The sequence below is a fragment of the Nicotiana tomentosiformis genome, chromosome 5, assembly GCF_000390325.3.
Source record: "Nicotiana tomentosiformis chromosome 5, ASM39032v3, whole genome shotgun sequence".
Taxonomy (NCBI): Eukaryota; Viridiplantae; Streptophyta; class Magnoliopsida; order Solanales; family Solanaceae; genus Nicotiana; species Nicotiana tomentosiformis.
In genome coordinates, this window is record NC_090816.1 from 130,457,375 (window position 1) to 130,476,283 (window position 18,909).

At 36.0% G+C, this 18,909-nt stretch overlaps 1 protein-coding gene across 1 annotated transcript; it reads left to right on the forward strand.

Annotated features, from left to right (window-relative positions):
• The first annotated feature begins 17,159 nt into the window (after window positions 1-17,159).
• Window positions 17,160-17,766, forward strand: LOC104085196 (protein SKIP34). The gene has a single exon (XM_009589176.4). It carries the CDS (start codon window positions 17,224-17,226, stop codon window positions 17,521-17,523), a length of 300 nt encoding a protein of 99 aa, XP_009587471.1. The 5' UTR covers window positions 17,160-17,223; the 3' UTR covers window positions 17,524-17,766.
• Window positions 17,767-18,909: the final 1,143 nt, after the last annotated feature.

The following is an 18,909-nucleotide window of genomic DNA, read 5'->3' on the forward strand; positions in this document are numbered from 1 at the left end:
TCAAGAGAATTAAGAACCATATTAAAAATAGCTTCCTAGTTCGTATTTAATACGGACAAATTCTGTAATTTAAGACGAACCACGAATCCAAAGTCAAGATGACAAAAGATCCGAATCAAGAGACATGTCGAGATAAGTGACAAAGTCATTGCCACAAGAAGGACAAAGTCCCAACAAGAATACAAAATAATCATGCAATCTGTATGAGTGGGCGAGTTAGCGAACATCTTGCAATATTGAGATAATACCAATACAACGATATAAAGTGAAGAGAAAGGAAGCAAAGTTTCAAGTTATCTCCAAATATCCAGCAAGTATAGAAATTTCAAGATAGAGTTTATACACAAACCTTTGTGTTTTACCACAAAACAGTTCCACCATAATTTGTGGACGTTCGAATCATCTACGCCATAGACCAACCAAATTCGTTCACTTCCTCAAACACTTCCCTTTAGATTTTATAAAGATATATAAACCTTAAATACATAATCAAATATCTATATAAGTTCAGTGGTTTTAACATGTCGAATTAAATATGATATTGGTAAAAATCACCTTAATTTTTCAAATTAAAAATTTTGGACATCACCATTATCTTGTGTTGTGACTTAGTTCTCAAGATGTAAACAAAAAAATTAGACTGTGTGGTTTTCATTAAAGTTGTAGATATATGTCTTAGGGTTCCAGAAAATTTTGAATCACCCCTATATCAGTTTCGCACAAAACATTATGCTCAAAATTGTCCCGACCCAAAGAATTATACATGTCGTGATGGTGCCTATCTCGATACTAGGCAAGCCGATAACATCAATAACCCATAATTTCTTATAAATATTGGAAACATAATAATTAATTTAAGGGGGAAAATCCCACCAATACTGAATATAAATTTACTCCCAAAACCCGGTGTCACTGAGTACATGAGCATCTATACATTACAAGTCTGGAAAACACGGTCTATAATAGTCTAAGATCAAATACAGTAAACAAGGAGATAGGGAAGGAGAGACATGGTCTGCGAAACATAGCAGCTACCTCTGAATCTCTGAAAAATCAACTGTGTGAAAGAATCAATACCCACTGTGTCCGGGATCACCTGGATCTGCACACGAAGTGCAGGGTATAGTATGAGTGCAACCAACTCAGTAAGTAACAATAATAAATAAGGAACTGAAAGTAGTGACGAGCTTCTCAGCTAAGTCCAAATACAATACTTTCCAACATAAAAGGGTAGGCATGCTCTCAAGTTCAACATTTAAAATTTCACAGAAATTTCATATCAAATTTGACTGGAACATAAAATAATATTTTTCCGAAATTTCTTAAATAGTGATATATGACAGCTGAAATGCAGCAAATAATGAAATCAATGCATCCTTTCAGAGTAACAGTCACTCAGTTCTCCCATTCACTCCAACCTCACAGTCACTCTTTTCTCACAGTCAATCTTTCCTCGCAGTCACTCATTCCTCACAGTCACTCATCACTCGGCATTCGGCACTCGCACTCGGCACTCGTACTCAGTAGGTACCTACGCTCACTGGGGGTGTGTACAGACTCCGGAGGGGCTCTTTCAGCCCAAGCGCTATACTAAGCCAATCATGGCATATAACAACGAAACATGCAGCGGCGTGCATCCCGATCCCATAAATATCATCACAATTAGGCCATTGGCCTCACTCAACCATCAACCTCTCCAGTCTCTCGGGCTCAATATGTCATGAAAATCAGCCCAACAATGATAATATGATGTATCAATAAATAGCAACAGAGACTGAGTGTGAAATTATAATTTGAACATATAATTCAACCACAGAAAATAATCCCAGTGGGTACCAATAATAACAACATATGTCTATGTATGATTTTTAATACGAGTTTTAAGTATGATTTTTAATACGAGTCTCAGCTCAATTTTTCTCTAACACGTAGAGAATGTACTGATATCAACAAATTATTCAACTACATAGTTTCATGGAATTTGACCAAGTCACAATTTTTATGGTGCACGCCCACACGCCCGTCACCTAGCATGTGCGTCACCTCAAAACCAATCACATAACACATAATTCGGGGTTTCATACCCTCATAACCAAATTTAGAACTGTTACTTACCTCAAACTGTGTAATTCTTTATTCTGCTATGCCCTTGCCACGAGAATTGGTCTCCGAAAGCCTCGTATCTAGCCATAATAAATTCGATTCAGTCAATACCAATTATTATAATTAATTCCATAAGGAAATACTAATTTTTCCAATAAAATCTAAAATTTAACTCAAAAATCGTTCGTGGGGACCACTCTCAGAACCTGGCAAAAGTTATAAAATATGAACGCCCATCCAACAACGAGTCCAACCATATAAATTTCACCAAATTCCGACATCAACTCGACCCTCAAATCTTCAATTAAAGTTGTTAAAGATTTCTACCATTTTGAACCCAATCTTTACCCATTTGAACTCAACAATCTTTCCATAAACCTTATTGATACGTATAAATAATACTCTTACACCCAAGAATCATACTCCTAATCACCCATCTTTAACCCAAAAATCAAAATTGAAGAATTGGGGGAAGAAATCCTTACCTCTTTGAAGTCCTAGCAAGATCCTTGTGAAATCTTCAAACCATGAACAAGAATTGATGGACAAATGACTTGGTCTTCACTTTCTCTCTCTAAGATGCTCTCACCTCTCTCTAAAATATCAGATGAAACCCTTCACAATGACCCCTAATGGTGTTTTATATAAATGGGTTCGGGTTTATAAAACCAGAAAAATAAAACCCCGTAACAGGATATGCGGTTGCATATGCGATCGCAGAATGGATATGCGGTCTGCATATCGGCCGCACAATTTGTGCCCAAAACCTGAAGTTGCCTGCCTGATTTGCGGTCACTATGCGGCTCGCAGACCTGTTCTGCGGTCACATAATGAACCGCAGAACAGTTTTGCAGTCACATAGTCGACCGCAGAATGGCATCCAAAACTGCCTCTTTTCTGCCTCACTCTGCGGTCATTATGCGGTCCGTAGAGTGATTCTGCGATCGCATAATGGACCGCAAAAATGCATTTCTCTGCCAAAAATTTTTTTTTTACTCCTCAGTGCATTGTTCAACCCAAAATTTTAATTTCCTTAGCAAAAATTCTCCGGGGTAATTACGCATAAGTCAACATCTGGTTAACCTTTTCAACTTAAGTTCTAAACCTTGGAACTAAGTGTTCCAAATCATTCCAAAATCTCACCGGACCCAAACTAAACACCCCGGCAAGTCATACAATAACTATAAAGCATAAATTGAGCAAAAAATGGGGGAACAAGATTGTAATACTCAAAACGATCGGTCGGGTCATTACAAAAATACTAATAATAGTACATGGAGGGTTTGTAAAATAGAAAATATGGGCAACACTTGACTTGCACTTTATCACCCCTTTTCGAATAAATACAAGCAAGATAAGGTTTTGGAACCTGAACAAAAGTTATAGAGCTATGAAATAGCTTTCCAGAAAAGCTTGGCTCACTTAAAACAAAATTTTATACACGGAGATATGATAAAAACACTAACAATTGTCTAGTATAAAAACGGGTTTAGTAACTTATCATAAAAGAGTGGGGCAACTAGTGGATTAACAAAGATATACCATTCAGTTGTATTATAGATCCTGCTATCAGCACAAACATGGGCAACATGGTTATCTATCTACACATGTAAATTTTGGAACGGTAGATAAATACATTAACAATAAAAAATACCAGAATTTAGACCGTTTGGCATCAAGTGTATTTCTTTGAAAATCATAGGAAATAACATAATGTATCTAAAAGCAATATCTGAGTCACCCCAAACAAAGCAAAATCCATGGAAACATGCTTCACAAATATTTAGTGAGTTGCTTCTCCATTTCTTTTCAATTAGATCATGTGGTTGATAGCGAACAATCTTAGTTGAAGATTAAAATCTTTGTTTGCTACGAAGATAGGTATACATAGAAAAGCTAAGATGGTCGACTAAGGGCATATTGGACTTTTCTATTCTTTACTTAAGTTAGTATGACGTGTCTTTTACCCTAAGCGGAATTGCCATGCACCCCTCCTCTATTTTGCTTTCTTTGTGGCTCTAAAATCTTCTGGAGCTTTTCCATTCATCGTTTTCCACTTTGCCTGGGTTTTAGCATCTCTTTGCGCCCTTTTTCCTCTAGTTATAGTAGGACGCTATGGAGATACATGTTTTTTTTAATTATCCTTTACATACACGATTCTCCTTCTATGGCAATATAGTTGCTTTTGGGACTGGGCTATTATTGCAGTTCTTTGCCGCTACCCTCGCTTGGAGATTTATGGTGTTCCACTGCTTCTGATTGGTGAGTCTTACTATTCTATCTCCTTTTCTTCTGTCTCCTTGATTTTAAAGTTCAGTTCTGTATTTATAGTTTTGAATCGAATGACATAGCCAATTCTGAGCTAGAAGCCTGGAAAGAAGGTGAAAGATCAATTACAAGCTATTGCATAAAGTTCTTTTGCTTCTTGAATAATATTCTTTATGTTTTCAACCAATTTCTTCATATTACTATTTTAAGAAAATTGACAAATTAAGATATTTAGAAATTCTAAGGAAACTAAACGAAAAGGAAGATAAGCCTCTAATGGGCCATTGGAAAAATAAAAAGACAGAAAGGAAGAAAACGAACCCAAACTCAGTATCCATTATCATTATAAGGTGAAGTATGGGTATCGAGCTTCTTCAATCCTTCTTCAACTATCTTATTCTCTTATTATCTACCTTCTTCTCGCGTGATTGCTATTTTTTTTGTCCAAAAACGTAAGCAAGTACAAAGAAATTAAATGAATGAATAGAACAGGAAAAATAGTATATTGGAAAGAGAAGATTAACAAAGTCAAAGGAACATATGGATCTTTCTTTTCTCAGTCAGTAAGTGAATTTTCAAGGCAATAATACGGCATCAACTCAGTATACAGGAGAAAACCATCTTGTATTATATATATAGTCCATTTTTACTCCAACTATTACAATACCTATTGCAATATTGTGTTATATTTGTGTTAAAAGAATGTATATTTATATCTGCAAACATGCCTTTCTTTGATCATAAAAGCTCTTTGTGAGGCTTAGTCCTTTTGATAATTTTATGTTTACCTAATGATGTTTGGTATATATAGGAATGGATCAAAATTTCTTGCTTCACGTATTTAGCTTTCTTAACATAAAAGGGTATTGATGCTCCAGCGTAAAGCAATCTGTTTATAATGTCACATTTTTCTTATTCCATAAGTATTTCGTCACTTTATATTGTTGTGATATTTATACTAAATTCTACTTTTGTATATTGCTTTGATTTAAAGAGTATATCTTTCTGCTAAGTAATTTTTAATCATTTTTTAGGACAAAAGTTTCCCGTAAATGTAACATATCCTACATAATCCCCTTCTCTTGAAGTTTCAATCTTTTAAAATTGTCAGGTTCACAATTACCTTGGTGGAACTTGTTCAGGGCTCTAGGTGAAGCCAACATTTTCATTATGTTTTTTCTTGACTTTTGAGCTTGAAAGTTGTAGAGAGAGGAGCTATATCGTAAAGATCTTGTCAGTTTGCAATACATACATGTCGAGTCAAGGGTGCAGGCATAAGTTGTAGTTATGCATGGTGAAAATGTTAGTACTTCATTTTCTACCCACAAGTCGCATCAGCAGAAAGAGAAGGAGTTAATTTCAGAAGGTATAGACGTAGAAGTGAAAAAATGGGACTCTAGAAGTTTATAGAGTGAAACATATTGCCTTGGCTACATACAATTGCACAAGAGGTGATTGAAGGCGACATTTTTCTTTAATTAAGTTCATGCTAACATACCCATGTTGAGTGATTTTTCAAGATACCATAAGATTGAAGGTGACTTTTGTTAGGTTTTGGTGAATGGGTGTGAATGGGTGTGAATGGGAAATGGAAGAGGAACCTTTTGACTTTTGTTAGGTTTCGTGAATGGGTGTGAATGGGAAATGGAAGAGGCACCTTTTGAATTGCACATCTTAATTTCACCCTTTCATTGTCTATAAATTTTAGAGGCTTAGCCTCATTTTCATACATGGAAAAAATTCTGAAATTCTCCCATTTTCTTTGCATTATTTTTTCAAAACAAAATATAAGTGTCATGTGTGATTTGCTCCGCCTTATTACGTTCGCTGAAACACTGGGGTTTGAGGTACCGCTACACCAGTGCGGATAATCCGCTCTATCCTGGGAGGAAATAATCCTAAACCTCGAATACTAGGAGGGGATTAAGTTCCTTAAGGACACACTGTGAATTCGGTGGGCTCGAATTTAATTTTATTCTTCCTATGCATTTCTGTTCCTCTTTTACTTTAAAAAATTTTCTGGTTTCGAACACAGATTCCCAACAACTTTTTCACAATTTGGAGATATCAGCCTATGTACATATTTTCCATCGTGGGTTTTTATGTCTAATCTTGTCTTGTTCTTTTGGCATAACGGAATTTTAACTGTGCATCTCATGAAATGTTCTTGTTTCTTAGTTGCAATGTAAAGTAAAGCTACATTAGAATCAAAATCGTTGGGCCCGCAAGCGCGGGCAAGGGTCATCTAGTCTTTATATATATATATATGGAGCGAACAAATAAAGGAACAGAGTGAAAAAGACTTGAAAGAAGTACGAAGTCTATATGTTAAGTCATTGTGGGGAAATTTCCTCGAACCCTCTTTGAAGATGCCTTGCTTATATAGTTGAAGCTACTCGTTGCTTTCGTGGTGGGCTCATGGAAATGAGCTACTTCCCATGAGGTAATTTCACATTTTAATTAAGAAAAAAGCTTTTCACTTTTTTAAAGGTTATTAATTCATAACAAATTTATGGACATTTGATGTTTACGTAAAATCATACTACTAATTTACCATAATGAAGTCATCAATTAAGGTGTATATTGCTCTAATTAATTATGGTTAGTGATAAAAATACATATCATATATTTATTGAGTTGATATAAATTAATAGTTTGAATAAGTTCTTACTCCTTTTATAATATTGGGGATACTTATAATTGTCTTTCTCATATTTATTGGAAATTATAATGTCTCATACATAACGTTGGGATTCTGATTACAAACAAACATTCTTGTAATTTTCTAGTAATAACTCAAACTTTTTCCCAAATGACTTCCCATTTTTCTTCATAATAACTCCTTTTCATATCATCCCCAACAAAGCACCTCCATTTACCATCATCTTTATCTTGAGAATCACAAATAACATTGTCATAAAACAGAACTCCACTGCTAGCTATGGCTATAGCATAAATAGGAAGACCGGCCAAAAATCCAAAAAGTGGATAAAACTGATAAACAAACCCAAAAATAATGGAAGAAATCAAGAACCATATACCAAGTCCCAACAATTTCTTTTCCAATGAGTTTTTCTGGCTTTGATATATAGACGATAAGTAATTAGCCAAGAAGTAACTGAAATATACGAAGAAGATGAAACTCAAGAAAGAGTATTGGCTATTACTATATGCTCTGTATATTACTCCAAATGTGTTGAATAGGATTAAGAGAGTTTGGACACAAAATAATATAAACGGTGTAGAATTTGTCGTAGGAGGAGGAGGGGCTCTTCTTCTTTTAGAACTTCCATAATGATCCATTCTCATTGATGTATACATAAAATGGAAGAGAGGAAGAGATTTTAATTTGAAGACTAAAGTGAGGATTTTGTGGTGTAGTTTGTGTCATTGTGTGTATGTGTTACTAGATCTTTTTATATAGAGTAAGGTAGATTGGACAAAATGTCATGTCAATCACACAGACAACGACTTTAATTTGAGTCTTGGACGTCATTGAAGTAATTTCTTTGAACCATCTTGTAAGGTGCTCAGAATTTGTGGAATTTTTTTTTGGTTTCACATACAGTGTCGGTATTCTCCTTGGAGCCCAATTATAATCGGATTCGCATTGCATAGAATCCCATTCGAAAGAAAGCGCTTCATACCAAGAATTTTTTTACACTCATGGCTCGAACCCAAGACATCTCGTTAAAAGAAGAGCAATCACATATCTCATCCGCTTCACCACATCCTTTGACGATGACTTTGTGGAAGTTGCTTGTTGCTTTCTTGATTGGCTCATGGAAAAAATACCAATTAAATAATTAAACTATTCCTGATCTCAAAATCTCAAATGGCCCTCGAACTACCAAGACAATATTATCCAAGTCCGTCGTATCAAATACAAGATAGTCAAAAAGAAAGGCATAAAGCTTTGGACAAACTTGTTAAATATATACACCTTTTGATTACTTTTCTCTTTTTTCTGTTTTATGATATTAGAGGTAGAGTTAAAATTTGAAGTTTAAGCAAAGGTGATTTGATTCAGGTAACGCACCTAATAAGCTAGTTTTGCCTCTGTCGGGCACGAAGTCTCCTAATATTCCATGGTCAACTTCATCATTTCCCCCTAAGTCCCTAACCAACATTTTCAATTTTGTGTTTATTATGCAAAAGTCATTTTTTTTATTACGTAAAAGTCATTGAAATTTGTGTTTATTACTCAAAAGTCATTTTTCTTTCTTTTGTTACACAAAAATTATTTTACTATGCTCTACTTATCACAATAGTCACTTAGACTAAATTTTACAAAACTTTCACGAAAAAAGTCTATTATACCCTTGACATTATAAATCCTCTTATTTATGTAATATCTTCTATACTTACTATATATTATATTTTTACATGGATATTTTACTTATAATTAAAATAACTTTTATTATATTATTTATTATTTTTATAATATATTCGTACATATTATTTTTAAAATTCTTTGTCCCTCATTCTTCTTCCTACTCCCAACTATTCCACATTTTTATTTTTTGGTCGAAAATTTTTTTTTATTTCAACCAGTTTTTCGATTTACATCACCTGCACTTTTGGACTCCAGTAACAGGTCTCATGACTAAGCCAATAAAACAAGAAGCTATACAACCAAGAGGTTGTCTAACAAGACCACTACTAACAATCGTGGATCTTCTCTATCCTATTTGCTATGGTTTAAAATTAGGATAATCATTCAATGTGATCAATACAGGTTTCCATTTACATTTCTGTTGCCCTGTTATGTGCACTTGTATGGGAATGTCTTTAGCTCTGTCTTTGGCCTCTCTTTTCTGGTTCTGAAATCTTCTATCATTGCGTTTCATCCAGATATGGTATACTGCTGCTGCAAACACCACTCCTAGGATTGTCTTTCTTGGGTTCCTATTGTTAGCATTAACAGATAACCACTTCACCCCAGCTTCCCAGTTTGCAACACTTCTTTGATATCTTAGCCATCCTAGCATTCCTTTCCATAAGCTTTGTGAGTATGGACATTTAAAAAATAAGTGATCATGTGTTTCTTCTATATCTCTTTCACATAATACACATGATTGAGACACCTGAATTTTCCACTTTGCCAATCTGTCAACAGTAGCCAGCCTTCTTTGTATTGCCATCCATAAAATGAATTGATACTTTGGCAGAATTCCAGTCAACATGACTAGTGATTTCTATTGAACTTTAGGATACATTGGAAGAGCATGTAGATAGGCCTTCTTAATACTAAATTTTCCATTCAGAGCAAAAGACTCTATGACTGTTAAGTCAGTAGCCCACCATTCTCTCGCAGTGAATAGTTTTCTTATCAACCAACTAGCCTGCTTTGGAGTATCCATGGTAGTAATATCCTTCTGTTTTATATAATAACAGTGGATCCATCTAATCCATAGCTTATCCTTCTTTGCCATTATAGCCCATAGGAGTTTAGTCAAAGCAGCCTTATTCCATATCTCATAGTTGATAATATTCAGACCCCCAACAGCTCTTGGTTTGCACAGTGTTTCCCAAGCAATAGGAGCTCTGTGAGCATTATCATGTCTTCCAGTCCACAAATAGCTCCTGCAGATACTATTGACAAGCTTAATAACTTTCTTTGGGATAAGGAATACCTGTGCCCAATAGGTCTGCATTTCAAACAGGACACTCTTAATGAGTTGTAATCTTCCAGCATAGGACAGGAACTTTGATGTCCAGCTTCTGATCCTATCCACAATCTTCTCAATTAGTGACATGCATTGATGAATAGTGAGTTTTCTTGTGGATAGAGGAACTCCCAAGTACTTAAATGGTAGATTGCCTACTGTTAAATGTAACTCTACTAGCATTTTATCTTTGAAGTCCATAGGCACTCCTGCTATATATAGTGAACTCTTTTCCAGATTTGCTTGTAGCCCAGAAACAGTAGAAAAGTGATCAAAAGCTCCCATCATTAGCTTCATGGATACTTCATCTGCTCTACAATACATCAGTAGATCATCTGCAAAGCAAATGTGTAGGACTTGTAATCTTGCACATTTAGGATGGAAGTTAAAGTCTGGATTCTGAATGAGTGTCTTCAAAGATCTGTTCAGGTACTCCATTGCCAGCACAAACAAATATGGAGACATTGAGTCTCCTTGCCTTAGCCCCTTCCTTGCTTCAAATTTGTCAGTTAGTCCATCATTCAATAGTAATGTATAACTAACAGTAGTTACACACTCCATGATTAATGTTACCATCTTATATGGTATCCCAAACTCAAGCAGTATTGATCTCAAGAAACTCCATTCGACTGAGTCATATGCTTTTCTGATATCCACCTTAATCATGCATCTAGGAGAAACTACCTTTTGAGTGTACCCTTTAATCAGTTCATGAGCCATTATAACATTGTCAAGGATGTTTCTCCCTTCTATGAAGGTAGATTGTGAAGGTCCTACCAATAAATCCACAACTAGTTTAAGCCTAGTTGTAAGTACCTTAACAATGATCTTGTACAGTGTAGAACAACAAGCAATATGCCTAAACTCCTTCACATAAGTAGGATTCTGAACTTTCGGGATCAAAGTAACTGTAGTGCAGTTAATTTCTTTCAGTAGTCTGCCAGTTTCAAAGAATTTTTGTACTGCTTTTATGACTTCCCTTCCAATGATTAGCCAAAATTCTTTAAAGAATTCAGCAGGGTATCCATCAATACCAGGTGCCTTGTCACTAGGGAGACTTTGCACAATCTGACTTATTTCCTCTTGTTGTTGCTGATTTAGAGTTAGACAAGGACCATTTCTTGCTATATTAACATTAATTCCTGGCAATTCATCTGCTGCTTTACCCAGTAGTTGTTGAAAGAACTGAGTAAATTCCTTTTGTATCTGCTTAGGCTCAGTGATCTTTATATGTTGTTCATTATAGATACAGCTAACCTTGTTTCTTGCTTGTCTAGCTCTCATATAAGCATGAAAGTATTTAGTGTTGCAGTCTCCTAGTTTGATCCATGTAGCCCTTGACTTCTGCCTCATTATTTGTTCCTGAATTGCTTCCCATTTCTCTATAAGTGACAAGGTCTTCCTTTCCTCTTCAATCAGTAAATTGTTGAAATAATCTTCATTGAGCTTCCCCTGCACCTCCTTCAATGTGTATCTCAGTTAGATTAGCTTTTGATCAACTGAGGAGTGTTCCTGCTGAAGGCCTCTAGTTTGTAGCTCTACTAACTTCAACTTCCTCCAAATTGAATACATTGTATGACCTTGAATCTGTTGACTCCAAGTAGCCTGAACTACTTCTTTATACTCTTGTAGTTGCATCACTGTAGATAGTAACCTAATAGGCCTTTTCACTTTTATCTTATCAACATTAGTATTTATCATTATAAGAGTGTGATCTGAGCAACCTGGTAGCATGTAGATGGCCTCCACCCCATTATACTCATTGAACCAATCAGCATCCCAAAAGCCCAGTCTATATGAATATAAATTCTAATCTCTGCATCCTTCTTATTGCTTCATGAGAATCTGCATCCTCTTTTTGTGATTTGTCCCACTCCAATATCATCAAGACAGCTTTGAAAGTCAGTCATTTATATTTGATGAACTGGAATTCCATTCACTCTGTCCTCCACATGTAGCACACTATTAAAATCTCTTATTATAAGCCAAGGTCCATTACTTTGCATATTCCTCAAGCTTCTCCAGAGTGGAATTCTGTGTTGCACAGTATGTAATCCATATACAAAGGTTATGTAGCTGGTAAAGGATGAATTCTTATCCTTAACTAGGCAGTGTATCATCTGATCTGAGCCATCTAGTATTGTTACTTGAACATTTGCTACTTTCCACCCTATCCAGATTCTACCATTAGGTGCATAAGCATAGTTATCTTTGAATTGCCAATCAGCACCCATCTTCCTCTGAATTGCCTTTGATCTTTGTTGTTTAACTCTAGTCTCTAGACAAGCTATCATATCTACCTTATTCGTCAACAAAAACTTTTTGAATTCTCGTTGCTTATAGGACTTATTTAGTCCTCTTATATTCCAAGACACAACAATCATGGAGGATTATGATTAATGGGATTGCACCCATTTGCCCTTTGGACTTCTTCATTACTAGAGGAGTGCCCCTGCTGTCTTTCATTTGATGGCCTTTCCAGTATTGTTAGGGGAGCAAATGCATTTCTTCTAGCTAGTTCCTCATAATTGATCTCCTGATGCTTTGTTTTGCCAGCTGATCCTTGAGTAACCACTGCCTGTTTGCCTCTATTAGTCACCTGTATCTCTACTACTGTCTCATGTTGTATAGGTTCCTCTTGAGGCAGAATCAGCGTGCTATTGTTTCCTGCATCTGTTGCTTTAGGTTTCCATTCCATTTTTTGTTCTCTTCTTTCTTCTTCTTTTATGCTGTTTTGGTTCCTCATCTTGCTGTGTTGCTTGTTGACACTCACCAGTACTATGACCAAATTTGTTGCAATCCAAGCAAAACTTTGGTTTCCATTCAAAATCTACTCTTTGCATCCAGCTCCTCCCATCTGACTTTTCTATGAGAATTTCCTCTAGTAATAGATGTGTGATGTCCATTTCATCAAGTATTCTAGCATATAAAATCCTTTCACACTCTGCTGTCAGCTTATCAGTGCAAATAGATTTGCCAAACAGACTAGCAATCCTATCTAGGTTTTCCTCAGCCCAATACTGAACAGGCAACCCAGGTAAATTGACCCATACAGGAACTATCCTCATAGATTCATTTTGAATCTGAAAATCCAGATCCCAATTCTTCAATACCATAGGTCTGCTATTGAAAGTATAAGGGTCATTAGCACAATTAAGTTTTTGTCCTCCACAGATTCAAATCTAAAAATGAAATACCCGTCGTCATGCAGAAGGACCGTAGGTGTCGCGACTAGATTCCAAATGCCATAGACGAATTTGAGCATCTCCTTGAACGACGGATTTTCCCTAGAACGTATCCAATCAAAGTTGTTTTCCATCGGTGGCATTGCTGTTCTAACTCCTTTGGGTTTAACTTGGCCATTTTCACTCCATCCTTCACTACTAGAGGGTAGAACTTCAGTTGCATGCCTTGTATTTGAGCTCTGTTGCCTTTCACTACCTCTGCCATGGTCTGCTTTGTACTTTGAGACCCAGCTGAGTAGGTTAATTTCTGCGCCGTTGTAAGCATTCCTGGTTCCATTACTTGCGATTCATCCTTCTCCTTTTCCGGTGGTGCTTGCATGATAGTAGTGGCACTCCCCATGCCTGGCAACAATGTAACCGTTGCATTGGGGCTAATTTCTAGGGGATACCACTTTTCGGTGTAATCAATCTAGTCATAGTGTCAATTGGAAGAGGTGATTGTGTAGGGAGATGAAGATTATTACGGTGAACCATTCTGATCGACGAAGCTAGCTACCTTGCTCAACGATCGCCGGTGTTTCTCTTTCTACATTCTTCTTCCACATTTCAAATTGTTCTTTATTTGAATTAGGTAAAAAGTCCTCCTATTCCACATTTTTAAAGTCGATCACTCAATCAATTACGGCTTATTTTTTATTACTATCATTTTATGATTATTGCATTTCTGGAATGGGACATTATGGCACATTAAGTTTGACGAGTTACTTTTTTCATATTGATTTTGGAACTATTGATGTATTCTTTGCTTGAATTGGAATGAAACATTAATCATCAGCTCTAATCTTTGGTAAGATTAGGGCCGGTAAAAATGGCCCAAACTATTTTATAACATACTAGTAGTTTCTTAGCAAATTCTAAAAGTTTTGCCTAAAATAGGTTTGTGCTTCCTATGTATAAAATTCTATTTGTAATTAAATTTCACTAACCGGCCAATTAAATACATTGAGTTTTATTTGTAATTATAAATTCAATATTCTTAACTTCTAAATAAAAAATTAAAGTACAATTCTAACTGAGATATATAAAGAAGCAACCAAATCTATTTATGCCAATTGATGAAGGAAACAGAAAAAGAATTACAAGTGTAGTAAATTTATGAGGAAATGCTTACCGTGAATATCTTTATTACTTTGAATCACATTTGAGTTTTTCTTTTATATCCAGAAAGCACAACAAATTAACTCTATTTGGAAAAGCATGAGTAAAAACATTTGCAATTAAAGAAGAGCAACTTGATATTTTAAGTTTCTCAAAAATATGCAAAAGATGGTTCAAATTGGGCGGGTTGAGTTATGACCCATTGTTTAGCCCATCCTGACCCAACACATCTTAGCCAAAGTAAACTTTAGGCAGAGTTGAACAATGATCCATTTATTGTTTCAGCCCATTTTGACCCGCTCAAATTCAACCCAACCCGCTCATTTGCCACCCTTAAGTAAAGATTATTAGATTTTGAATAAAGGTTCATGCTTTGATTGAAGCATACAAGTATACAACATTAAGGGGCAGATGAAAAAAATGATAAATATATACTCTGTAAATCAAACAACAATTACAGGACCAAGAATTAAAAAGCTGTAACTAATTAGAATGCTATGCTGTAAAAACAATGTCAATCTAGTTGAAAAACTATCTAAAATTCTTGATTAAGATGCAAGTTTCTTATTCAAATAAGCTTCTTATTCAGATTAGTAATTAATTTATTGTATACTAAAGACTAATTTTCCATTCCTAATCACTAACATATTCATCTAATACGCTTTCTTAATAATTAATATATGACTCTATTGTCTCTATTTTTTTATAACCGTAGTGTTCAGCCAGTAATACGTACTCCTCAACTAGTTTCACGGGGTATTTATTACCTCCAGCCAACATAGGTACCGAATAACTCTATCAACCAACGTAGAATTCGAATTCATGACAGCGCTTAATCCACGATCATGGGTTTTACCACTAGGCCAAAGTCTTGGGGTTAGATTAATTTAGACTATCTTAACATTTTTAAGTTAGGCTTGTTTTCTATTTTCTATTTTCTATATACAACAATGGATTCCTAACATAACCCATTGAGAATTTAACAATTTTAAGTACGGACGAATCTTTTTTTTTCATGGATCTCTAAAGATCATTTCATTAAACATTAGAGAATTTAAAGTTCTATATTTTTCTTTTCTCATGAAATAAAGATACATTTTTCTATCCGTAATTTTGGTAAGCACTCATTCATCATTAACTAGAGGTATTCCGAATCCTGAGAATTGAGTCAAATTTGCGTAGAAAGCTTTTCCAACTAGAGGTATTCCGAATCCTGAGAATTGAGTCAAATTTGCGTAGAAAGCTTTTCCCCTCTAAAGTGGAACTCTCCGACATGAATCAGAGTTAGTCAAATCCCAAAGAGAGCACCGGATACCGGGGAAGATATAAAAAACTTATTTGTACCGATATTTAAAATCAAATAGATGCATGGCATGTATTTGAACGTAAATTTTTACTTAGTTAGTGTTTGAATACAGATTTGGTTGAAACTTAAAAAAAAAATTGGAAGTTGTATAGAAAAAAAAAATTGGAAGTTGAAATTACGTTTGAACATGCATTTTATTTGAAATAAGTTGAAGTTTTGTGAGTGGAAGAAAAAAATCCCCCAAAATTGCCCGAACCTAGTTTTTGGAAAAGTGATTTTTTTTCTTTTCAAAATCTGATCATATTTCATGAACAAACACTATTTTTAAAAAAAATTGAAAAACAATAGCCAAAATCTATGGCCAAACGAGAGCTTACTATGTTAATAATAGTATATATTTTCACCTTATTATATCAGGGGAGATCGACGAGGATGTCACACACCGTATTGGGGTAGGATGGATGAAGTGGAGGTTAGCATCTGGAGTCCTGTGTGACAAGAGAGTGCCACAAATACTCAAAGGCAAGTTCTATAAAGCGGTGGTTAGACCAGCCATGTTGTATGAGGCTGAATGTTGGCCCATTAAGAACTCACATATCCAGAAGATGAAAGTAGCAGAAATGAGGATGTTGAGGTGGATGTACGAGCACACTAGGATAGATAAGATTAGGAATGATGTTACTCAGGAGAAGGTACACGTGGCTCCCATTGATGACAAGATGCGGGAAGCGAGGCTTAGATGGTTCGAACATGTTCAAAGGAGAAGCCCAGATGCTATGGTACGGAGGTGTGAGCGGCTAGTTGTGGAAGGCACTAGAAGAGGTAGAGGGCGGCCTAAGAAGTATTGGGGAGAGGTGATCAGACAGGATATGGCGAGACTCCAGATTTCCGAGGACATGACACTTGATAGGAAGATGTGGAGGTCGAGTATTAGAGTTGTAGGTTAGGATGTAGTTGAGTCTTGACTTACTTTGTACCATTGTAGGACTGGTCACGTAGGGTTTTTGTCTAGGGTAACTAGTGACAATGTTGTATTGTACTACTTCGCTTTTCAGTGCATGTCCTATTTACTAGCTATCGTTTTTGCTTTGCATCTTTCTTCTGCATTTCATGGTGTTCTTATTTTTTCGATAATTGTTGTGGCGATACTAATGTTGTCTTCTCTTGTCGTTTTATCTTTTTGTTTTCTTGAGCCGAGGGTCTTTCGGAAACAACCTCTCTACTCTTTTGGGGTAGGAGTAAGGTCTGCGTATACACTACCCTCCCCAGACTCAATTAGTGAGATTCTACTGGGTTGTTGTTGTTGTTATTGTTGCTTGTTATATCAGTTAAATAATTGATATATTTGGCGTAAACTTAGGTGAGTAAATTTTTTTTACTTTTAGTGTTTGCTAAGATCAGAGGGTCTAAATTAAGCAAGAGATAATCACCGTTGATTCTCTACACCTTTCCTAATATTCTCATTCCCCTTCTACCAAAAAAGGTTCCAAATCATTAGCATTGACACAACTACTCCAAATTTCCCTCGAAAAAAATGTGCTACGGCAGTCAAAAATTCCCGTCAAAAGACGCCTTAACCAACCCGACCCGGACCCGAACTACACCGGCGGCGAACGAGAATACCGTAGTAGTCAATAACCTCCGAGACCGGTTAGCCGAGACGGAGGCGCGACTTGAGCGAGCCAGGGCTCGAGAAGTCGAGCTGAGCCGCCAATTAGAGGAGATGAAGCGGTTCGTTTGCGTTATGGAGATCCTCGAATGTTACCTCAAGCGCCGTTACAGCGAACAGCAAGTTAAAACCCTAGCAGTGGTTAGCAGGAGTAAAATTGTATAGGAAAAAAGGTAATTTGAAAGCAAAGAAGGGTAAATTTGACTTTTACTTCTTGATTAATGATTTAGGGTTTCATGTTTGGGTTTTTTGTTCATGTAATCATGTGTTTTGTAATCGTCAGTGTTACATAGAATAGTAAATCAATTGAACTTGGAATAAACTTCGCTTGTACTGTTGTATGTCTTTAGCTTGGTGTTAATGTGGATGTTAAATTGTTGAGCTAAATAGTATAGTAAATTATTGAAAGTGAAGTTCCATGAGTAGCTGAAGGGAAGTTGTTTGTGCAAGGCTTTCAGTTAAAAGTTGAGTTTTTAAACAAGGTGATTTTTTCTTATCTGTCTTGCCTAAGCCATGGTGGTAGAGTTGTCAGGAGCTCTTTTACCTTGGAAATCCATACAATTAACTCATGGGAAGTTAGCCGCACGCACGAATGATATAAATGCTATCGTTGCTTTGTTTTTACTCACATTGGTGGCATATTTCTATGCGGGTCTTACAAAAAATGCCTTGTTGGCCACCACTTGCTGACGACGAAACGCATCGTCAATTAAAGGGTCCTCGCCTTGGACTTAGTTGTAAAGGTATGTGTTCGGCATGTCCCTTGCTTGCGAACTTCTTTAGTAGGGCGGAGGTGCCATTCTTCACGTTTATCGGTACTTGTGCTGATGGAAGGTAACATATATATGTGTCGTAGAATAGTTGAGGTGCGCGTAAGTAAGTTCGGACACTGCCATCATAAAAAAGGTTGATTTGTTTCCGCAGGAAAACTATCTTGACCATAATGGTTTAGGATTCAACAAGAATTTGCTAAAATGCGAAAGTTGGTATTTAGATTGTCACTCATAATTTCTTTGTTAGAAGATTGTAGGTTTGAGTATTTTCCCAACAAGGTTTAGTGAATCAAACAGAGGAAATGGATGTTTTTGTGTGCATTTGTCATTGAATCAAATAATATATATGCAGGCTTGGACAATGATATTTTGTGCAAAACAATAAATTTTAGATTTACTTGTGATGTGCTCTATCTTTTATTTAGCTGAGGGTCTATCTCCCTTCCAGGGTAAGGGTAAGGCTGCGTACATCCTATCCTCCCCAGACCCCACTTGTGGGATTACACTGAGTTATTACACTGAGTTATTATTATTGTACTTGTGATGTGTTCTGTTGTTGTCATTAAGGTGCCCTTTGTTTACATGTGCCTGTGATTTACAAATGAAGCAAACAAATGAAGCAGAAGTTAACCTTATCCCCCCCTCCCCCAAAAAAAAAACGACAAGAAAAATGAAGCAGAAGTTAGAAACTAGATGCTTATTTATGGCGTACAACAGGATATCTTAGCAGTTGTTTAGTTCTTTCACTTTGATCCTTCAATTCTGAAGAAGGAAGTTT

Coding starts and splice junctions, on each gene's coding strand:
- LOC104085196 (XM_009589176.4), top strand. CDS start 17,224: ATGTGCTACGGCAGTCAAAAATTCCCGTCAAAAGACGCCTTAACCAAC.